This window comes from Carcharhinus amblyrhynchos, chromosome 10 (assembly GCF_965287045.1).
Source record: "Carcharhinus amblyrhynchos chromosome 10, sCarAmb.v2.hapA, whole genome shotgun sequence".
Taxonomy (NCBI): Eukaryota; Metazoa; Chordata; class Chondrichthyes; order Carcharhiniformes; family Carcharhinidae; genus Carcharhinus; species Carcharhinus amblyrhynchos.
The window spans coordinates 64,694,288-64,719,138 of record NC_137333.1 but is presented as its reverse complement, the minus strand read 5'-3'; the positions used below and the strand labels follow the sequence as shown (position 1 = coordinate 64,719,138).

The window sequence follows — 24,851 nt, the reverse complement described above, 5'->3', positions numbered from 1 at the left end:
TTTGGCAAGCTAATGGGGCTAAAGGTAGACAAGTCTCTTGGCCCTGATGAAATGCATCCCAGGGTGCTAAAAGAGATGGCAGAGGAAATAGCAAATGCACTCGTGGTAATTTACCAAAATTTGCTGGACTCTGAGTGGTTCCCGCACATTGGAAAATAGCAAATGTGATGCCACTGTTTAAAAAAGGAGGTAGGTGAAAGGCGGGTAACTATGGGCCGGTTACCTTAACTTTTGTAGTCGGGGAAGTACTTGAATCTATCACCAAGCAAGAAATAGCAAGATATCTGGTTAGAAATTGTCCCATTGGGCAGCCGCAGCACGGATTCATGAAAGGAAAGTCATGTTTAATTAACTTACTGGAATTCTTTGAGGATATTACGAGCACGATGGACAACAGGGAACCGGTGGATGTGGTGTTTCTGAGTCTCCAGTTCGAAAAGGTGCCACACAAAAAGCTGCTGCATTAGATAAAAGTGCATGGCATTATGGGTAATTTTTAGCATGGATAGAGGATTGGTTAACTAACAGAAAGTAAAGACTGGGGATAAATGGGCGTTTTTCTGGTTGGCAAAAATGGCTCATGGAATGCCTCAGAGATCAGTGTTGGGACCACAATTGTGTTCAATTTGAATAGATGATTTGGAGTTGGGGACCAAGTGTAGATGACACTAAGATGAATGGTAGAGCAAAGTGTGCAGGAGACACTGTAAGTCTGCAGAGGGATATAGATAGTTTAAGTGAGTGGGCAAGGGGCTGGCAGATGGAGTACAATGTTGTTAAATGTGAGGTCATCCATTTTGGTAGAAATAATAGCAAAATAGACTATTATTTAAATGGTAAAAATTTGCAGCATGCTGCTGTGCGGAGGGACCTGGGTATCTTTGTGCATGAATCACAAAAAATTGGTTTGCAGGTGCAGCAGGTATTTAAGAAGGCAAATGGAATACTGTCCTTCATTGTCAGATGGATGGAGTTTAAAAACAGCAGTTATATTGCAGCTATAAGGTGCTGGTGAGGCCACACCTCAAGTACTGTAGACAGTTTTGATCTCCTTATTTGAGAAAGGATGTATTGGTATTGGAAGAGGTGCAGAGGAGATTCATTAGGTTGATTCCAGAGTTGAAAGGATTGGTTTATGAGGAGAGAAGTAGACTCTGACTACACGCTTTGGAATTTAGAAGAATGAGAGGGGATCTTATGGAAATACATAAAATTATGAAGGGAATAGATAAGATAGAAGCAGGGAGGTTGTTTTCACTGGTGGCTGAAAATAAAACTGGGAGGTATAGCTTGAAAATAGGGGAGAGCAGATTTAGGGCTGAGTTGAGGAACGTCTTCACCCAAAGAGTTGTGAATCTGTGGAATTCCCTGCCCAGTGAAGCAATTGAGACTCAATTGTTGAATGTATTTAAGGCAAAGATAGATAATGTTTGAATAGTAAAGGAGTTAAGAGTTATGGTGAGTGAGTGAATAAGTGGAGCTGAATCCACGAAAAGATCAGTCATGATCTTATTGAATGGCAGAGCAGGCTCGAGGCACCAGATGGCCTACTCCTGCTCCTAGTTCTTATGTCCTGTCAAAGCATGGAGCCAGACATCAGGTGCTACTTTTTCAATGATTAACAGGAAAGTCCCTGGTGAAACTCAATCTTTGCTGTCCATCGGAGCACTTCAAATGAGCTTCAGAGCAGCTGGGCCTTATGAGAAAGCATGGCAATTTCTCTGATAAAACTGAAGGTTATTTCTATAAGAGCACTTTAAAGTCTGGAATTTTTGACATTAACCAGGGCCAATCCCGACTGTGGAATGAAGCTGTGGTGATTTTGAAGACTCCCATTTTCATGGGGCATGGATATTAAAGTTTACATAAAATTATGAAGGGAATAGATAAGATAGAAGCAGGGAGGTTGTTTTCACTGGTGGCTGAAAATAAAACTAGGAGGTATAGCTTGAAAATAGGGGAGAGCAGATTTAGGGCTGAGTTGAGGAGGAACGTCTTCACCCAAAGAGTTGTGAATCTGTGGAATTCCCTGCCCAGTGAAGCAATTGAGACTCAATTGTTGAATGTATTTAAGGCAAAGATAGATAATTTTTGAATAGTAAAGGAGTTAAGAGTTATGGTGAGTGAGCGACTTTTAAAAGACAGAGACATTAATGAATATCTTTATCAGAATGGTGTCGGAAATCATCAACTTGAGAATGAACTACTTTTTCCAGGAAAATAAGGACAAGTGTAGCCACTAGACTACCGTCCCACAGGAGAGTCCTGAGGTGTCTCAGATCGAACCCACCCAAACCCCAGGCCCATTGGCAGCAGCAGAAGTGCACATGGGCATAGCACTCACCTCCCTGCCCCACCTTGGAGTCCAAGCTGCAAGGTCAGGGTATCAATGCCAGGGTGCCGGGGGCAGTGTAAGCTTCGCACTGCCAAGGGGTGGGGCCGGAAATGGAGGCCTGAGGGGATCCCGACTCCGAGTCTCTCTTGGGAGTGGCGAGGGGAGTCCCGAGGTCAATCACTTGCACCCAGCCCCCAGGTGCCTCAGTGGTGGCAGAGGGGCACATTGGCACAGCACATACCTCCTAGCTCCCCCTTTACTTCGGAGTTTAAGGCAGCCACAATACTTTTTACCAATACCCAACCCTTTCATCAAAGAAGTCAGTTGAATTTGTCAGATGTGATTGGATTCAGCAAATCGATGCTAGCTGTTATTCGTTAAGGGATGTATTTCCAAGTAACAATGAATTTTGTCCCAGATTATGGTTTCAAAGTTACCCCATAATCAATATTAGGCTGATTGATGTAGTCCTTTTTTGAACAGGTGCGTAACATTTGCAACATTTCAGTCCTATGGCAGCACTCCCATATCCAAGGAGGATACTGGACAGTCTCCCTTATTTCCATTCTTACTTCTCTCAATACCCTAGAATGCATCCCATCATGTGTGAAGATTTTGTCAACTTGGAGCCTTGTCAATCTCCAGTTACCTCCTGTTATGTGTTTGAATCCTACCCAGTTTCTCTTACGCCATCCTCTTTCACTGTGACATAGGGTGAATTTTTTTTTGCAAAGATAGATGCCAAGTCCACATTTCACAACTTGGCCATGCCCTTTGCCTTCAACATTAACTAGCTTTTTATCTCTCATCATCCCCATATTTTATTGGACTATCCTTTTACTCTTTATATGTTTACAAAATACTTTGGTGTTTCCTTTTATGGTAAATGTTCATCTTTTCTCATTAACTTTGTTCCTGTTATTTCCTTTCTCGTTTTGACTCTGTATTTGTCTTCAGCTTGCGCTTATGATATGGCTACTTTTTCTGTTTCATTTTAATCTCAAATCTGTAGTCATCCAAGCAGTCTAACATAGGATGGTGTTAGGAAAGGTATCCAATGAATGTGTTTATTTCTACACCCAAGCAATGTCCTCCTTGAATGCCTTTCAATACTCATAAATTATTTTAGCTGACAATCTTTGTTTTCAACCCACTTGGTCCAGATCCCCTTTCAAATGACTGAAATTTCCCTCTTCCTGTTGAGTATTTCACCTTTATTTCTTGTTCCTTTCCATAACTACTCTAAATGTAATGTCACTTGCAGTTATATAGTTTTTCGGCAAAATAAGAAAACAATCAGTCAAGCTAAGGTTGGCAAAGCACCTGTCTCAGACTGTGACTCAGTTATAGGAAATCTGAATGGTTGTCTTAGGTTTGACTATGGTATTCACATTGCCAGATTGTAGAAACTTAAAGTTTATTGTTCTGACTGTGGAAATACCTTAATCCTACCTGTTGTTGGAAAGATCCTTTCTGGTATGCTCCTGAACACTATGAACAAGACTGTCACAGACAATATTCCTCCTGAGTAGATTTCAAGCCAAACAAAACACAGCTGCTCTTTGTTATCTGTAAGTTGCCATGTACTGTGGAAGCTCCTGACTAAATTTGCTAATCCTGGCATTTGTCAATGTCAGTTTATAGTTAAAGGATGGCGTGGACAAATAAGTAATAACTAATGGGACAGAATTTGGTGTTTTCTCCATCAGCCAATAGATCAGACCTCTGTCATAGGTCTCATGCTATTAATGATTGAAAGCTGTTCAATTTGTAAAAATCAGAAAAAAATGAGTGTTGTTGCTGTTAGTTCACTTTTTAAACAAGATCCTCATCAAGAATTGGTCATCTGGAACTATGATCTATATGCATCGATTTTAAGATATTTTCCAGCAAATATTACTTTCGCAGTACTTGCATCTGAGTTGTTTGAGGAAACACGGTTGAGTTCAGTCCAACAATTAACCTACCTAGGAAAGACAGAGCAAAGTCTATTTAAATATTCCTTTTCTGGGAAAGCTCATACGGGATGAATGTGAACTGAAAAGTCAGAGACAGACTTCAAGTTTGTCAGGCAGTTTACAACTGAGTCTAAGAGACAATATCATACACCTTGAAGATTCCTAATCCATAGCATTTACACCACAGGCAACATCTAATGGCAAGACAAGTTTTCAAACATTGAGATCTTCGCATATTCTGGCTTTTCAAGATTGAAACCATGCAAATCAAAAGTCGGTTGAGATGCTTTGCACTCATCTGGAAAATATCATTAACAACAGGCTGCCCAGAATTACCTGAATATCAGAAAGAGTTCAAATGTTCCTTAGGGAGAGAGTTCAAGCAGCATAAGGACATACTGAAAAGAAAATGTAAAACATTTTAAGATCAATGTTGAATCTGGGGAGCAGCTTGTAAAAAATAGGTGGCTGATTGCTATTCACCAAACTAAATACTGCTTTGAGATGCAATGTATTTTATTTTGAAGAGGATGGAAGGGTGGAAAAATGAGTAAAATAAACTGGCAATCAGATTGGAATTAAAAATAACTTAATATTGTTATTGAGATGGGGTCAGCTTTGCAGAGCACTCACCTCTGAGCTGGAAAATCATGAGCTCAAGTTTCACTCCAGAGGCTGGAGCAATTAATTTTGGGTGACACTTAAGTGAATTACTAAAAGAGTGCCCCACCATCAGAGGTGCTGTCATTCAGATGAGATATTAAAACAAGGCTCCGTCTGCTCTTGGGTCAATGTATAAGATCCTATGGTACTATTTGAACAAGAGTATGTTACTGGTATCATGACTGTCAACCTATATCACTTAGCCAGGCTTTCTGATCTTTTTGTGAGAGATTGATGTGCACAAGATGACTGTTGCCTTTCCTTGTTTTACAACAGGAACTACACACTATCTGAAGGTCATGAAAAGTGCTATATAAATGCAAGTTCTTCCTAAATATAGATGTATCTTCCTCACATATTGGACTAATGAACGAGGCCCAGAACTCATGAATTAAGCTGTGACTCAAATGTCCCACTATGACCTGATTAAGATGTAATCATCATCATTAAACCAGACAATCAACTCTGTGTATGCTGAAAAGAATAGCTGTCTTTTGTGAATAGTTTGGCAGTTTGGGTATCGACTGTGACCTTTGGCAGGATCATTCTACTAATTGAAAGCATAAATTAGTATGTTATAAAGTAATCATTAAAAATGTTACAATTTAACCTGTGAACACAATTTTGTCCACTGTGCTTTGCTAGTTTCTTTAAAATAGAGCCCCTCTGGTGCAGAAGGGAGCCATTTGGCCCATCAGGCCTGCACCAACAACAATTTCACTCAGGCCCTATCCTTGTATCCCCAAGTATTTACCCTGCTAGTCCCACTGAAACTAAGGGGCAATTTTGCATGGCCAATCAACCTAACCTGCACATCTTTGGAATAAGAGGAGAAACCGGAGCGCTTGGAGGAAACCCAGGCAAACATAGGGAGAATGTGCAAACTCCACACAGACAGTGACCCGAAGCCAGAATTTAACCCAGGTCCCAGCCACTGTGACGCAGCAGTGCTAACCACTGTGCTACCATGCCACCCTCAACAATTTAACAGTCGGATTATTTGAATTATTTGTGCTAATTTATGATTTTTATGTTTAATTATACAGAAAAAAGGGCAGAGAAATGGAATGACAGTGGATAGTTCTAGTTAAGGAGGTAGACTTGGCGCAGGCACAGCGTGCTGGATGGCATTCCTTCCATTCTGTGAATTCTGTGATTCCTTGCAGTATTGGGCTCAGTAACTATTCCACATCTTGGTTTATATGTACAGCCTGAAATTCTGTTTTTTGCATTGCTAGTGGGTACAGACCAATTCCTAACACTGGAGAATGTCTATAGCCAGGAACTTAAAGGTGTAAGCAGAACTTGGAAGCAGCTGCGTGTCTACAAGAACACAGGTGCGCAGTTGCTTTAAAGTCACGATTGTGACTACTGAACCACTGCATAATCGCACTTGCTTCAGCATTGTCAGTTTGAGATCTGTTCCACAATGTTAACTGGGTGAATTCAAAGCATCAGCGGTCAATAATTAACAGAACGGCTTCCTTAATGATGTACTTACTCTTTAAAACATGAACAGAAATTAACAAAACCTACTGATGTTGAAGTTAATCAGAATTGATGTTTTTTGAAAGTGCTAATGCTGAGATTCCTTTAAGACATGTAATAACAGTACAGTTTTGCATGAATAGCTTGGAATACTTTTAAGCTGCGCCAACATATTTCATTTTAGAGGAGTGATGTAACATTGATTGGTTTGGAAAACTAAATTTGATTCCTGTCTTATCCCCAGCCAGGAGAACCACACCACTTCTGGAGTATATTAAAAACAAGAAGCTTGAAAAACAGGTGGACCTTTACTTTTTACCCTGTTTTTGTTAATAATTTTAGCATTTGGTCCTAAAATTGTTATTTTATTTAGTTAACCTTATTACATTGCAGCGAATCAGAGAGGAGAAAAGAGAAGAAAGGAGAAGGAGGGAGCTGGAAAAAAAGCGTTTGAGAGAAGAAGAAAAAAGAAAACGTAGAGAGGAAGAAAGGCGTAAAAGGAAAGAAGCAGAAAAACAGAAAAAATTAGCAGAGAAGGAAAGAAAAGAAGAAATAAAAATTAAGGTTCATATCTTTGCAATAATCGATTTTCAATACACCAACATCTTTCAAAAATATTATTTTTCCTATTTTGACGTGAACGATTATGGATTGACCAAAATATGTCATGTTTTGTGGTCAGTCATTTATGCTGCAGATGCCCCAGTAGCAAGGGAAATCATCTATTGAAGTGGTTAAATAAACTGCTTCTCAGTAGTACCCCCTTGCTTTTATATTGCAAGGCTACATTGGTCTGACAATTATTTAATTATTTGAAAAAATCATTTTAATACAACACAAACTTGTACAAAGAGACAACAGTGTGTTCTAATCTTAAAGTTAAATGTTGAACTGAAACAGATCATTGCACTGTGACAAAATTTTTGTTTTCTTTTTAGTTTGATAACTTACCATATGAAAGCAGAACTTTTCTTTTCATGTATAGTTCAATAGGTGCTCTCCTCTGATTCTTCACTCATGTAGATATGCCGATTTAAGGTTTTCATGAGAGTGGCAAAAAGCTATTTGACTGCCAGGACACTACAGCTAAGCCTAACTCTAACTGACACATCTATATAGGCATTTCAGGCTATTAGTTAATGATAAACTCTGATTTCAACTCAGGAACATGTAGTCACTGAGATCAGTTGTTGTGTTCCTATTGTCACATGGCTATGATTAACTAAATAAGCACAGGCAGAGCTTAATCCTTGGCCCTTCTTGCCTTCATTCGCTTGTTCATCATGAGCATTTCAAGAAAATTAAATATTCAATTTCATCTTTCACTTCTCATTTTACTGTTTCAGGATGTAACCTAAAAAAGCAGAAGCCACATTTAAAATAGAGCATTCATGTTTAAAAGATCCTGCATGACCAAGAGTATTTTGGTGATTATTTCTTTAAAAAGAAATTCTTCAAAGATTTTAATTGTATTTTGTGCAGTACCTTGTTTCATGTAAAATCTTGGAACATATGGGAGCAGCTTGTTTTGCTGTACTTGAGATATGGGTCAGAGGATGACTAAATGAGCAAGGTTATCACTCAAAAGGGAAAAATGAAGGTGAAGAATATAGGGGCATAAAATCAAATAGTGCTATGACCATTAAAGTTTTAATAAAGAAATCTAAACACCAAGCAATTAATTGGAAGAACTATACCACAAGAATTTTTTAAACAACATCCAACTTTATTGTATATAAAGAGAATTCAAACAATTCAAACATCACTAACTTAGAGTCGTACAGGTTTATAGCATGGAAACAGGCCTTTCGGCCCAACTTATCCATGTCACCCTTTTTTTTAAAACTCCTAAGCTAATCCCAATTGCCTGCATTTGGCCCATATCCCTCTATACCCATCGTACCCATGTAACTATCTGAATGCTTTTTAAAAGACAAAATTGTACCTGCCGCTACTGCTACATCTGGCAGCTTGTTCCAAACACTCACCACCCTCTGTGTGAAAAAATTGCCCCTCTGGACACTTCTTGTATCTCTCCCCTCTCACCTTAAACCCAGGCCCTCCAGTTTTAGATTCCCCTACCTTTGGGAAAAGGTATTGACTATCTAGCTGATCTGTGCCCCTCATTATTTTATAAACCTCTGTAAGATCATCCCTCAGCCTCCTATGCCCCAGAGAAAAAAGTCCTAGTCTATCCAGCTCTCCTTATAACTCAATCCATCAAATCCCGGTAGCATCCTAGTAAATGTTTTCTGTACTCTTTTTAATTTAATAATATCCTTCCTATTATAGGGTGACCAGAATTGTACATAGTATTCAAAGTGTGGCCGTACCAATGTCTTGTACAACTTCAACAAGACACTCCAACTTCTGTATTCAATGTTCTGACCGATGAAACCAAGCATGCTGAATGCCGCCTTCACCACTTTGTCCACCTGTGACTCCACTTTCAAGGAACTATGAACATGTACCCCTAGATCTCTTTGTTCTGTAACTCTCCCCAGTGCCCTACCATTAACTGAGTAAGTCCTGCCCTGTTGCAGGCTACCAAAATGCATCACCTCGCATTTGTCTAAATTAAACTCCATCTGCTATTTGTCAGCCCACTGGCTCAATTGATCAAAATCCTGTTGCAATCAGAAATAATTTTCTTCACTGTCCACTATGCCACCAATCTTAGTGTCATCTGCAAACTTACTAACCATGCCTCATATATTCTCACCCAAATCATTAATACAAATGACAAATAACAGTGGACCCTGCAGTGATCCCTGAGGCACACCGCTGGTCACAGGCCTCCAGTTTGAAAAGCAATTGTCTACCCTCTGGCTTCTGGCAAGAAGCCAATTTTGTATTCATTTAGATACCTCACCTTGGATCCCATGAGATTTAACTTTATGCAACAACCTACTATGTGGTACCTTGTCAAAGTCCTTGCTAAAGTCCACGTAGACAACATCATCTGTACTGCCCTCATCTACCTTCTTGGTTACCCCTTCAAAAAACTCAATCAAATTTGTGAAACATGATTTTCCACTCACAAAGCCATGCTCTATGTCCCTAAACAGTACTTGCGTTTCTAAATGCCTGTAGATCCTATCTCTCAAAATACCTTCCAACAATTTACCCACCACAGGTGTGAGGCTCAATCGCCTGCAGTTCCAGGTTTTTCCCTGCAGCCCTTTATAAACAAAGGCACAACATTTGCCACTCTCCAATCTTCAGACACCTCACCTGTGACAATTGATGATTCAAATATTTTGGCTCAGGGACCTGCAATTTCCTCCCTAACCTCCCACAATGTCCACGGATACACTTCATCAGGTCCCGTGGATTTATCTACCTTGATGCGCTTTAAGATTTCCAACATCACCTCCTTTGTAAAATAAACACTCCTCAAGACATCATGATTTATTTCCCCAAGTCCCCTAACATCCAAGCTTTTCTCAACAGTAAATACTGATGAGAAATATTCATTTAGGATCTCACCCACCTCTTGTGGATCTGCACATAGACGACTTAACACTATAGATTATAACGATTTACGGTATAAACTCAGTTTTACTTTTTACTCTCCCTGCACCTTCAATTTCCCTCCTACACCTCAGACTTCCCTCATCTTACAAAATCCCAAAGGTGTATCACAGCCCTCTGAAATTCACTTCAGTTCCCTTCTCTCAGTATTCCAGGTGTCCTTCGAGGTAAATCTCTGAGGGAGTTTTTCCATTAGCCTTTTGGTCACGTGACCCTCCTTTTCCATACAGACTTCATGACTATGAATGTCTCAGGCCCCTGTTTGGTTTACTGACAGGTACCCAACTGCATTTCAACAGCTTTCCACGTTAACTCTGATGACTGTTTTGTGCAACAGGGCTCCGTGAGGACCACTGTAGGTATCTTCTATTAGCTGCAAGCTAGAGCAAATCTTCCAACTGCTTTTCCCTCACAGAATTCAGACTGAGATTGGCCCCACCACATTCCACATAGTGAATAATGGAGTTAATGTTTTCTCTGATTGGTGGGCAGGTTTGACTGACTGTTATCTTCTGTTGGCACTCTCAATCCAGTAGATACAGTCCACACCAAAGAAAGCACCAACTGCCTCTGTCTGTTCCCCAAACTGAATTGTTTGTTTAATAAGGGAAATAAAAATGCCTGTAGGAGAGTAGGAAATTCCTCTGTGTTACATATTTCCCACAACAGCTGTACAAACTGGAATAAACGTAATAGGAAATTTTCTCCAGTTAAGTTTCAGGTTAGGCGAAGACACTGTTGTAATATTCTGATGGAGGAAACATTATCTGCATCTAATTTACAGGTTAATTTTATATGCTTTACAACATATCTAAAATCTCATGGTTCAAAACAATATATTGTTACAGCACCTTAATGTATGTAATAGAGGCAACACGGTAACAGTGTTTTAATGCTGGAGTTTAATTAATGGAAAAAAGCACTAGGAGTGATAACTTTTTTTAACTTTAGTCCATTGTAAAAATCTCATTCAGAATTCAGATGTTTTAGAATTTTTTTTAGTTTTAGGATTCTAACTTTTAGGTTGGAGATTAAAATGTTAAATATAAGATTAATAGAAAAGGCTTTGTTGGGAAAACAGATAAACGACCCTAATGTGAAGTTTTATCAAGCATTCTTGTTGCAAAACTCAGGACTTGCTTTTCAATTAGCAGTTTTGCTTTGTTGCTTCATACTCACCAAGTTCAGTTACTTTCCTTCTTATCAGGGGAGAAGGCTTTTTCTATCACTCCTTTCTGGAGTAGTCTGATCTCATCCTTTTTTGCAATCAAGCTCAAATTCTAGAGATGAAAAGAGGCTCCTCAAAGTCTGTGATTCAAAAGAAAAGTATATTATGCTTAATTGGTGCCAAAGAGTGATACCTGTACACTTATTGGTGTCTTTTCAGTTCTTTTTATGCGTTAGAATGGAAAGTTAGAAAAAATTTTAGACTGGGCACTGAGGACAGTAGAGTTTGGCTAGATTGTACCATTTATACCAATGAATGGACCTTTACACTGACACAAGGGTTCCATATTATTTGTGTCCTTTAAAGCTACATCTAACCTGCAGTTTTGAAGCAGAAAACTGAATGTAACCAAGTGTACAAGTATCTATCTTTTTTTTTAAATCCCACCCCACCTGACAGAAGAGCTTACAGCCTCACTTGTCCCAAAACCATGAAATCCCCCCTGAGATCAACAGACCTTTCCTTCTTCTGCCATTTGCAAACTCCGATTCCTGTAGCAGACAGGGTGGTAAAATTCTGGCCATGATGTTGGAAAAAAATTAGCAGTAGAAATTATTGATTCACTAGATAATGAGTGAGGTGATTGAAGTGATCTAAAAGATCACATTGAAAGCTGCTGTAAGCCTGTTTGATATTTCCCTTTAGACTAAGAATGGTTTTGATCTTTGCGTCGGGAATGAAGCCCTTCACATCTCCCATGGATTTCCATAGTGTCTCCATTTAGTCTTACAAACAGTGGTTGGTTTCCTCATATGAGGCCATTTAAATAACTAAAATGATTAATTGTAAAGTTATTAGTACTGAACAGTTTAGCCTGCTTCTTTCAACTAAAAAAAAGAAAGTAATTGACCTGAAATGAAGATTAAGCTATTTTAGGAGCTTAGAGCCACTTCCTAGAAGATGACTTCTGGTAGAAGTTGGTAGAATGTATTTCCCCTTTAATTAATAAAAAAATTGGAGCAAAGGATTTTATCAGAAAAACGGGTGAAAAATGGAGAGTAGTGATGAGATTATTCACTTGTTCATTTTTTGTATAAATTTATATTTTAAACTTTAAAGAAGAGACCTACTGCCATGTTCTGTTGAAATCAAATGTTATGAAAGCATGAAATTGTCCAGTAGCTAAGAGCAGTTGCCAGACAACATTTGATGTTTGTTTCTCAGTTTTATCATCACTAAAATGTTATCTAGAGTACAAGGTAAAGATAGACACTTCATTGAAGGTTTGGGGAGTTGACACTCCCTACAAAAGTGATCTAAGGTGTGAGAGCCAGAATAATTGAGGATAAGAAGGTTTGAAATGGCCCCAAAATATAACAGTTTTATGATCTACCTTTTATATCATCGAGTTGTATTGTAATCTTTAGTTGTTGAAAAAGGCTGATAAAGAGGAGGAAAAGGATTCAGACAAATGGAAGGAGAAACCAGAGGATGGTGACAATGAAAAAGGAAAGTGGGAAAAATTATGTTGTCCAGGAAACATGCAAGGAAAACGGCCCGAGATTACGCAAAAGGATGTCAAAGATAAGTGAGTTACAACAGCAGTTTTTATTACATACTTGTTAAAGTTTTCATTGCCTGCTGATCTGGTACTTGCCTAGTGAAAGTGAACACAACGATGTTTATCTTGTCATAACAATTGAACATTTATGCCAAATGTATTTTTAAAATTTCATCTAGAAAAATAACCTGAAAATAGCTTCAGTTATTTTTGGGAGTAACTCTTTTACAGTTGTATTGTTGTTATAATCAATTTATTAGTACAGGCATGTTTACATACGTGACTATAATTTCAATGGTCATTTCACTTTTAAAGCAAGTTAGAAAATGGCATTTTTAAAAATTGCTGAAGAATGAGAAGTTTCTTTAATACCAACAGCTACACTTTTATTTGGTCAAAATTTATTTTGATTATTGTATTTTCTGTACCATCTTGTCAATAGCATATTATTTCTCAAATGTTTGCTTTGCAGTGTAACAGTATAAATATTATACATGCTTATTTACATAGATTAAAACATTTTACTCTCAAAGCCATGATATGATTCAAACAAATGCTGTAGGTATTTTCACTAATGAAAAACACGGATGCAATTTAGTTTTCTAAAGGAGACGAATAGATGATAAATGTTTTCTGAATATCAAAAAATTGCTATGCTTACAAAATAACTGAAACTTTCTTTTTACCTGCAACTAATCTGGAAACGACTTTTCCTCTCTCTTAATGTCAACAGAGCAATCTGTCAACAACAAAATTAGCACGTTAGGACATTGTCAGAAAGAGTTAACAATTAGCCATCAGCATTAATCATAATCTATCTTCTTTCAAATTAAAATTGAAAGCTATTGACCTGAAATGAAGTGTAAAAAATATATAGCTCTTTGAAGTACTTTTTATTGAGTTCAAGGGATATTTTGATTTTAAGAGCTGATGTAAAATGGGAGTGGCCAACCATTACACAATCCACCTAAGTTTTTCTTTCCACTGAAGTCAATTAATTAATTGGTCATTCTGTCTATTATTGTTATGGTTACAATATACTATTGCATTAAAATTTATAGAAGCATCCTTTAATTTACTCTCAGCTGTAAATTGCTCAATGCTAAAGTTCATATAGTTTTAGAAATAAGTACTGCATAAAATAATCTTCAGGAATTTAATATGATTTTATAGCTACTTTGTATAGATTGAGCTCCATATAGAGTTACCACTTTAATAGATTTATTAAAAATACATGTCGTTGTACGCAGCTATTGAAAAAGAAACCAAAGTAACTTTGTAATTTTTTTTACATAGACAACCAAACGATAGTGATAGAGAACGTAAGGAAAGGGAACGGGAAAGAAGATTAAGGGAAAAAGAACGAGAACGAGAGCGGCAGAGGCGACGTGAGGATGAGCGCAGAAAGCAAAAAGAGCGTTATGAAGTAGAGAGGGCTATGAGAACAAAAGAAGAAGAAACAAAAAGAGGGAAAGAACATGGACAGGAAAGAGAGAAGAAGGGAGACAGCCTGAGCTACATGTTCAGTACTGAGAAAATAGACAAACTGGGTAAAGAAGACAAAAATGATGACATGGGATCTAAAAGGGAGCGGATAAGAAATAAGGTACCTGTCACCATTTTTTCAAGCTACTATGGTGTTGGCAACATTAATTGGAGTGGATATTCAAGCCCCATGTTTTAAAATACAGAAAATTAACTATGCATATAAAATTAGACGTCAAATGTTTTTTTGAAGTATGGACAAAATCTAGCATTAAGAGGTATTGTGTTGTGCTTTTTCAATACACTGTATCTTTATAAAATACTACATTAAAACTATTATTTAAGAGAGGGTTTAAAAAAAAGTTATTCAAATTTTTATTTTACTCTGTTCAATTTATTTTAAAATATTGACTTAAAAATTGATAGTCTTCCAGAAATGGAGTTGGCATTTCAAAAGTTAATAAAAAAACTGAAATAATTTTACAAGCAGTAGTTTGTGAAGGTTCATGCCACTTGATAGATTCAATTTAGGGAAATAGACAAAAAGGAGCAGAGTGGAGACCAATTGGCCCAATGTGAGTGAAATTTATGTATCAAGCTTTGTGGTGCTAGCACCTTCAGTTCAATATTTATTAAAATAATCAGCCTCTGAAAAATGATGACAGTAGCAAGTGTTCAAAATATAACATCTTTTTAAAAAAATGAAACAATTGCATTTTAACTAGGTTTAACTAAGAATGCTTCAGATTGTTTTTGCTACATGGATTTAGAAAACTGATTAAGGAGGTGTCATACTGAAAGTTTTTATAACTGCATAAAGGTCTCTTCAATCATCTCTCAACCATGTACTTGAAATCACAGGTGGTTTAGAAAGACAGTCCCATATTTATATCTATGGCATCCCAAGCTATTTTTATCTTACCCTTTTAAGAGGTGCTTTTTGAAGAATTAATCTAGAAGAAATACCATACAAAGCTTTTAATAAACTGTGCAATTTAGCATATATCTCTAAAACTCAAAAGAACTATAAACCAAACTAAATTAGTATTTGAAGAAAATGAGGAAGCTGGTATATTACAAGGAGTTAAAACAAAGAATCAATCAGAAACTAGTTAAAATGAACAGTTTCAGGAAAAGAATTAGTTAATACAGCAGTAAGGAAGTGTGTGTGGGACCTATAGCATGCATTCATTTGTACTATTCTAGGCATTTTGCTTTTATAGAGCTAACCATGTTCATATTAACACTTAAGTCTAAATATGAATAGGTCTATACTTTGTAAAATAACAGTTAATTATTTTAGGTTTTCTGAGGGTCTTAATTAACACACAATCTCATTTTTCAACGAAATTTGTCATAATTTAAATTCAATTTTGCTTTTTTCTGTTAGAAACTTAGAAAGTGTGATTTTCAGCATAGGGAAATTGGCTGCCATACACCAATCACTCCAGTAATTCCAGAGTGGGCATTGTTATCACCATAAAACCTGGTCCATCGTAATCAGGAAAAAAACATTTACGGGAGGAAAGTGGTCAAAAGAGGCACCAGTACTTCTGTAACTTTGTGGAAATCTCTCTTGTACTTGATTAGTGTGCCATAATGTGTAAAAGTTATAAATTAATTGACTGAAAATGTTTGAAACCCCAAAAGTTGTTTAGCCCAGTGAGCATAGATTCATGAAAGGAAACTTTTCATTTGAAGATGCTCCTAACATATTGCATTAAACAAAAACACTACACGCATCACATATTTGTATATGCATGAACATCTTGAATAGTGGCGGTGATAGAATCATGGAACAAAAGGCAAATGATGTTCCAGGATAAAATATTGGTTTAGATGTAGGAAACACAGGGTAACTATTATTTTTGGTCAGACATGTCTGATGCTATCGAAACCTGTGTTTAAGCATTTCAAAACCAAACAAATGAGAATTATTAGGAAGAGGGTGCAGTGAACAGCACTTTCATCTGTTATCTTTTTTCTGGCTTTTTTTGCATGGAGCTGGTTGATTACCCTTCTCCATCTACTCCATTCCCCTTCCAATTCTGCAGCATTTAAGTCTCTTGCCAACACATCTTTCCATCTGGTCTTAGACCTTCCTCTTCTCCTTCTTCTGGCAATCCTGTGTTCGTCACTCGCTTCACCGTATTTCCCTTTTTCTCTCTCCACAACACATGACCATACCATTTCAAATTCTTTTTGGCTACTTTTTCTGATGCTTCCATAACTAGACCATTTTTCTGTATCCCTCCATTCCCAGTCTGCTCATGTGACTATCCATATAAGTCTTAAATGATCCCAGTGTGTCCGCTTCCACCACCCTGCTTGGCAGTGCATTTCAGCCCCCACCACCCTCTGTGTAAAATACGTCCCTCTGATATCTGAGTTAAACCTCGCCCCCCCCCCCCCCCCCCCTCACCTTGAGCCTGTGATCCCTCGTGTTTGTCACCTCCAACCTGGGAAAAAGCTCTCCACTGTTCACCCTATCCATACCCCTCATAATTTTATACACCTCTATTAGGTCTCCCCTCATTCTCCGTCTTTCCAGGGACAACAACCCCAGTTTACCCACTCTCTCCTCATAGCTAAGACCCACCATACCAGGCATCATTCTGGTAAACCTTCTCTGCACTCTCTCCAAAGCCTCCACGTCGTTCTGGTAGTGCGGCGACCAGAACTGGACGCAGTACTCCAAATGAGGCCTAACCAACGTTCTATACAGCTGTAACATCAAACACCAATTTTTATACTCTGTACCCCGTCCTATAAAGGCAAGCATGCCATATGCCTTCTTCACCACCTTCGCCAACTGTGCAGCCACCTTCAAGGATCTGTGGACTTGCACACCCAGGTCCCTCTGTGAGTCTATACTTTTGATGGTTCTGCCATTTATTGTATATCTCCCTCCTACATTAGCCCTACCAAAATGCATCACTTCGCATTTATCTGGATTAAATTCCATCTGCTATTTCTCTGCCCAATTTTCCAGCCTATCTATATCCTGCTGTATTCTCCGACAATGTTCATTGCTTTCTGCAAGTCCAGCCATCTTCGTGTCATCCGCAAACTTACTGATCACACCAGTTACACCTTCTTCCAAATCATTTATATATATCACAAATAGCAGAGGTCCCAGTACAGAGCCCTGCGGAACACCACTGGTCAGAGACCTCAGCCGGAAAAAGATCCTTCCACTGCTACCCTCTATCTTCTATGGCCAAGCCAGTTCTCTACCCATCTAGCCACCTCCTTTTATTCCATGAGATTTAACCTTTTGCACCAACCTGCCACGAGGGACTTTGTCAAACGCTTTACTAAAATCCATATAGGTGACATACACGGCTGTACCCTCGTCAACCATTTTTGTCACCTCCTCAAAAAACTCCATCAAATTTGTGAGGCATGACTTCCCTCTTACAAAACCATGCTATCACTAATGAGATTATTCCGTTCTAAATGTGCATACATTCTATCTCTAAGATTCCTCTCCAACAATCTCCCTACCACGGACGTCAAGCTGACCGGCCTATAATTACCTGGGTTATCCGTGCTACCCTTCTTAAATAACGATACCACATTCGCTAATCTCCAATCCTCAGGGACCTCGCCTGTGTTCAATGAAGAGACAAAGATGTCTATCAGAGGTCCAGCAATTTCATCTCTTGTCTCCCTGAGCAGTCTAGGATAGATGCATCATTTCACATTTATCTGGATTCAATTCCATCAGGCCCCGGGGATTTGTCAGTTTTAATGTTCCCTAAAAAACCTAACACTTCCTCCCTTGTAATGGAGATTTTCTCTAATGGGTCAACACTTCCCTCTGAGACACTCCCAGTCAACACTTCCCTCTTTTTTGTGAACAGTGATGCAAAGTATTCATTTAGGATCTCCCCTTCCTCCTTGGTCTCTAAGCATAATTCCCCTACTGAACTGGTTTCCTAAGCTTGTCACTCCATGGCTGGAATTTTACTGCTTCAGGGTGGGCGAGGCTCGCAAAACAGAATTCTCCGTTGGTCTCGGACAGGATTTTACGAGCCTCACCTGAGCGAGGTCATAAAATCGCAGCCCATATGTCCATCTCAGCAGCTGCGTCTTATTAGTATCCAATCATTGTTGCTCCCTTCTTGATATTACCAAAGTTTCTGCATAACAAGGCCAGTTTCACAACTTATAGATTTTTCCTTTGAGTTTCACCAAATCTCAGATATTTAATGCAAAAGCCAGAAGTGACTCTCTGCAATAACTTAGCAATGACGTTGTCGTTCTATTCAATCCTCACAATAAGAATTGCAAATAGGCAAAACGCGGGAAGTTTCCCAGTTAAATGCATCAAAGGATCACCTCTTATTCTGGGATTAGTAACTAATTTTGACAGCCATTTCTGAATCCTTTGAAAAGAAGATAGGCCTCTGGCTCAACTGAAACCCTCTGTGATTGATAGTTTGATGGACAGGAATGTGAGCTTATGGTAGCAATTCTTATTTATGAGTACTTAGTCAGAACGTCTGTGAACTTTGTAGCCATGAACTGTCTGTGTTTTCTTTTCTCCTGCCTGTGTCTTTAACCAGACAAAATTAAGCAATTAACTTAAGAACCCTCATTTAGAGAGGAAGCAAGTTCTGCTTTTATGGTCTTATATATCAAGGAGTATGTTGAACAAAGTAGCTCTATTATTTATTGGCATAAAACCTAGTGTTTCAAACTGGTAAAAGTATTAATCCAGATCATCAAACATACAGGAGAATTCAAAAGAAGAATGTGATACCCTCTGATAATCGGAATAAAGAATAATGGTTTTCTGTTCTGATCATGGTACAATTTATGTAGATTCTAGACAGAAGACAATATTTCTTGATTGTAAAGACACAAAGTGCATTTAAAAAAATGAACATTGATGTTTAAACAGAAGAAATATCTGGCATAAAAAGCTAAAAACTGACAACGTAGAATGTTTTGACTTTTTTTGCATGCTGGTAAAAGCATAATTCAGTGGTGTTACATTTCTGGGTTTTCATATTACTTGCTTGTATTGGGCTCAACAGCACAAGCCACCCTGTTCGCTTCCAGGTAATAGCAGTGATTTTGAAGTGAAGTGGGTAACGTTTAACACTGTTTTCCCATTTCTGAAAAATCCATCGTGGCTGCAAAATGCAGCTCTATAGTACCTGGATTTATTGTACTACTAATGTTGTTTTCCCTCCAAAATAGCATCTGAAGCATGAAAGTATATCTCGGTTGCTGACCACATCAAATATCATTTTGTGGAGGGTATAGCTGTGAGCAGGGAATGTCCATTGGAACTGTGCAGAGTAGGTAGATTCTGACGTTAATCAGCATATCGTGTGATTTGATGCCAGTGATGCCATTCTTGTCCTTAGGCAGTTCCTTGGAGTCAAAATGACTTGCTTCGACATAAAAATGTGTTCTCAGATGACTAAGAGACCAACGCACGATCTACGGTCTGTCACAGTTGGGGCAGACGGTAGTTGGATGAGCGGGTGGGTGGGATGCCCAGGTTGTCCCATGCTCTTTCACTGCCGATGATTGGCTTTAGCTTGCTCTCGGAGTTGGAACTCGAGGTGTTCAGCTCCTTCCTGGATACTTTTCTTTCACTTCGGGCGATCTTGTGCCAGGGATTCCCAGGTGTCGGTTGGGATGTTGCACTTTTTCAAGAAGGCTTTGAGGGTGTCCTTGAAATGTTTCCTCTGCCCTCCTGGGGTTTGTTGCTGTGTCAAAGCTGTGCGTAGAGTGCATGTTCCAGGAGTCTTGTGTCAGGCATGAGGATGATCTGGTCCACCTGACAGATCTGATTAAGCATGGTTAACGCCTCAATGCTGGGGATGACCGAGAACACTGATGCTGATGTGCCTCAGAGCCACTTGCAGGGTGGATATCACTACTGCTCTGTAGACCATGAGTCTTGTCCGTCTGAAGTCCTGGTCTTCAATCACTCTCTTCCTCAGTTGACCAAAGGCTGCGTTAACACACTGAAGGCAGAGTTGATCCTCATTATTGATGTCTACCCTTCTTGACAATTGGCTGCCAAGGTATGGAAAGTGGCCTGTTGTCCAAGGCATTGTCATGGATTTTGATAGCTGGGGCAGTGCTGTATGGTGGGGGCAGGTTGTTAGAGGACCAAAGGCCCATGCTGTCGTACGCCATGGCAAAAGTGTTGACAGTGGCTTGGAGCTCAGCCTCCAAGTTTGCACAGCACGAGCATCATCTACATACTGTTGTTCAATGACAGAGGATGGGATGACCTTGGCTCTGGCCTGAGGTGGTGGAGGTTGAAAAGATTCCTGGGTGAGATGGAGCATTGCAGCAAGAAAGATCGAGAAGGGCATTGGTGTAATGACAGTTTTGTTTGACCCTAGTACAAAATTTGATTCATTTACTATTGTTGCAAGTATTAGTATACAGTAAAAAGTATTGTTGCTTGCGCATTATACAGACAAAGCATATCATACATAGAGAAGGGAAGGGGAGAGTGGAGAATGTAGTATTACAGTCGTAGCTAGGGTGCAGAGAAAGATCAACTTTATGTGAGGTAGGTCCATTCAAAAGTCTGATGGCAGAGGGAAGAAGCTGTTTTTGAGTTGGTTGGTATGTAATCCTTGACTTTTGTATCTTTTTCCCGATGGAAGAAGGTGGAAGAGAGTATGTTCAGAGTGCATGGGGTCCTTGATTGTGCTGGCTGCTTTTCCAAGGCAGTGACAAGTGTCAATAGATGGGAGGCTGGTATTGGGTCAGTGGTAAATCTGTTGGTCAGGATTATAGCTTTTATGACATCGTCGAGCAGGCAGAGGATGGTGGGAAACTTTTGAGGGGAGCTGAAATGGAGGATGCTCTATAATTCTTTGTACTATTGAAGATCTTTGTGAGGTCAGAAAAGACCATGTAGAAGGGTTGGTGTTGTTCTCTACATTTCTTTTGTATTTGCTACTTGATGAAGATCATGGCTGCTGTGCTCCTTAGTGTGCAGATCCTGTATAGAGATTCTGGGAACAGCCGTTTAGCCAAAGGGAAAAGCTGAATGAGGAGGACCTTGCAATTACCTTCCCTGTGACTGAAAGCAAGGAAATTTCTGTGCTGTTATTGAATTCTGATTTGTCACCTTTCTTGAAGAAGGTCACAATTACAGTATCTCTGAGATATCCTGGCATGCTCTCCTCCTTCCAGACAAGGGAAATTAGATCTTACATTGGTGTCAGCAGTGTTTCTTTGCCATATTTTAGTGCTTCAGCAGGGATACCAACTGCTCTTGATGCCTTGGGTGGAATTTTTCTGTGTAATATTTGGATAAGAATAGAATAATTAGTAAGGTAGCAATGAATTAGAAAGGGCATAGGCATTTGGGAACAATCTTACCAGCTCGCTATGCCAGTTGATTGATCAAGAGGTGAAAATTTGGGCTTAAGCCAATATCTGGGAGGATGTGGGAGGCATGACAGATGTCCCATGCACAGTGTACACATTGTACACAGTACACTTGGAGATCAGGGTGCCTGCACAGTGGGGCCCCTAAGAGCTCAGCAGCTTGCTACCTGGCATGAATAGGTTCCGTCCACTCCCCCTGCTGGCAAGAATCACATTTTGCCTCTTTATTTTCTAAGTGCTGTACAGTTGTGTCTGGGAGCTTGCCCAAAAAATGGGTGCGATTCTCTCCCATTTTCATGCACATTCAGCACTTAAAATTTTTTTGATAAGATCACCACTATTAACTTGATCAGTGGTACATTGCTGATCAGGAAAGGAATGAGCAACTGAAATTTCTGTCCTCATTAGCAAAAAATGTAGATTGGAATATAAAGTAATTGCCATTTTCTACCTAAAGTTATTTTCCTAATATTAGTGATGGCAGAATTTTCTCTGAAGATGATTAAATCCATGAAATCAACAGCATATTAAAACAACAAATGATATTTAAGTATAAATCAAATAATTTGGCGAGTAATTCCTCTCTTTTACTAGCATTGCATTATCTAGGAGTGGGAGGAATTTTGGGCTGACCCTGGTTCCACTGGAACCCTAAGCATTTCTGTTGTAATGCAAAGGTGAAATAGGAGAGTGGTTAGATGTTCTATGTGTATCTGATATTTATTTAATATTTTTGTTCTTCCATTTACCTCTTCCCTTTTCAAAACAACATCTCCAAATTCCAGTGGCTGAATGCTGTCCTCCTTGGGCAGTATGGTTAATGCTGAAGGTATCTCGATAAGTTATGGCTCCAAGGCAGGCCTAATTAAGCTTTGTCAAGGTGACAGTGGAATTGACTCCCTCCAATGTCCTGCAGCCCAAAAAATACTGGAGAAACCATTCTGTTTTGGATAAATATTTACGACTACTAGGATACACAGACTGAAACAGGACACTCAGCCTCACCAGACCATGCTAGTGTTTATGTTCCACTTGAGCCTCCTCCCATCTTTTTTCACTTAATCTGCTATCAACTATTGGCTCTTCTTCACATGTTTGTCTGGTTTCTCCTTAAATGTACCTATGTTACTTGCTTCAACAACTTCCTGTGGTAATGAGTTCCACATTCTTAGCACCCTATAGGTGAAGAAGTTTCTTCTGGGTTCCTTTTTGGATTTCTTGGTGAAATCAGAATGGAAATCACTTTTCTTTTACAATTGAGAGCCTTTAAATTAATAGTGGGACAAATTCTGTGGGAAGCAGATGGCTGTGAGGTGTAAGTTTATTGTTTGCATACCAGATATTATAGATGGGAAAAAGTTATGGAGACTAATGATCAAAGCATTGAAAAAGGATTGCAGTTTTTGGAAGGGATTATGCAAGGCTAGTAGGTAATCTGTGGCTTTTTTTGCGAGTCACCACAGGTCAATGAAGTGGATGTGCTAGTACCAGACCTTGATAATTCATCGGAATTGAGGGGTGAGGATCAATACAAGCAGATAAAGAATCACCAATTTAAGCAGGTAAATGCTGAAGGCAACTGAGGATAATGGGATACTTATTATTGAGGAAAGGAGGCCATTAAACTTAATCAGGAAGTTAAATTAATGATAACATACTGTGGCCATATTGCAATAACAAGTAAGGACATGGAAGAAAAAAATACTTGCAACAAATATATAGGCAACACAGATTGCAGCCAGAAGAATTTTGTTACTCAAGAAAATAAATCGTGATGTGTATAATATGATGAGTTGTTTACTCAGAGCTAGAATACCATGCATTTAGGAGAGATTATAAAGGCAGGGGAAGTGAGTCGAAGAGTTGTGGTTGTAGCACTGATGGACACCAGCCATTTAGGAAGATCCATTTGTGAACGTTATCTCAAAACTCAATGAGCAGTTACAAAGGTGCTCACATATAAATTTCCTGTGTTTGATAAAATATACTCAATAATTACTTCCTCTTATTCAATGGCAAAGTCCCCAGTAACATGCCTACCGATTAACTATCTCAACAGCAATCAGAAGTCCAAGACAAAATGGGTTCAAAACAAACAAATCCTTACTATTAATTATATTTATCCTAATTGATAAAGACAGGCAAGGAATAAGGCTTTAAACAGTCTACTTCAGATGTCATCTGAAGTAGACTGTTTAAAGCCTTAACAACATGGCCTATCTAAATTTTGCTGCTGTGTAAGCTTAATGTAATGGAAATTTGAGGTAATGTCTAAGGGTAAATTAATTGTGCAAAGTGTAGAAAAAGGAGGTACTTAAAAGGGGATTTATGTTGGAGTAAAGGATTTGCTGAGTGGAGGGTCGCAACATATTGTTATTGAGACCCATAGATGGAAAAATAATTTTTGTACCTGTTTCTTTAGTAGAAAATGGGTGACCATTTTCACGATGCACCAGCCTGCACACAGTGTTTGCCTGTGTTAATGGTATCATCATATTGTTTAAGGCAGCTTTGTTGTTATCTCTACCATCTGCCTAAAACAGATGCTAAACTCATTCAAATGCAAATCAGGGGCCTAATACCTGTTTGAGATTCCCTATTAGTAATTTATCTACCTGGAGCTGAACAATGACAGGGCCTGTTATGTTCAAGATGATCAATTTCTAACCTTAAAAGATTGGCTGGTTGCCCCAACAAAATTAATTTATTTTTCACGCTCTTATGCAGAGTGCAATTCCACAGCACAGCTGCAAGCCACCATTAGTGAACACTTGTCCCTCCTGTTCTTTCCCCGTCTCCAGCCCCCCAACAACTGTTGAGGCAATCATCCCAAATTGATTGCATGGTTTTCATAGTTGTATCCTGCCTCCTGCAATTTCATCTTGTTTTCCTTTTATATTTTGCTTACCATTTTCTCACCTTTCATATGTCATTTTGCTTCTGTGCTAAATTTCTGGGACTAAAGTGCTTTCAGCTGCTGGTTTCTTTGGTCTCACTGAAGAATACCCTTCTCTGTCAACACTGCTGCTCACTTTCTATAAGTAATTACTTATACTTATTACTTATACAGTTACTTCTGCGGATGCCAATATGATTTGGCCAAACTCAACTCAGTATTTCTGGCATTCATGAGTACCTGCCTCATTCTTGCTTTGCCAACTTGGGTGTTTCTTATTGTATCCCCACCCCAGTTCTGTCACTCAGCCTCTCGTTTTCTGTCATCATTTCTAGTTCCCACAGATTGTATTCGTTTGTTTTTCTCCATATACTTTTATTGTG

The 24,851-nt window shown here is 38.9% G+C and overlaps 1 protein-coding gene across 8 annotated transcripts in view; it reads left to right on the top strand.

Moving 5' to 3' along the window:
* upf3a (UPF3A regulator of nonsense mediated mRNA decay) overlaps window positions 1-24,851 on the top strand; it is a 111,840-nt gene that overhangs the window by 44,437 nt on the left and 42,552 nt on the right. For 3 of the 8 annotated variants that reach the window (XM_080197206.1, XM_080197204.1, XM_080197208.1), the window contains exons 6-11: window positions 6,195-6,293; window positions 6,689-6,744; window positions 6,838-7,008; window positions 12,574-12,734; window positions 14,004-14,313; window positions 23,027-23,134. In XM_080197206.1, coding sequence (XP_080053332.1) covers window positions 6,195-6,293; window positions 6,689-6,744; window positions 6,838-7,008; window positions 12,574-12,734; window positions 14,004-14,313; window positions 23,027-23,134 — 905 coding nt within the window. The remainder of the gene's footprint in view (window positions 1-6,194; window positions 6,294-6,688; window positions 6,745-6,837; window positions 7,009-12,573; window positions 12,735-14,003; window positions 14,314-23,026; window positions 23,135-24,851) is intronic. The other 5 variants (XM_080197210.1, XM_080197209.1, XM_080197205.1 and 2 more) reach the window with 4 other exon arrangements.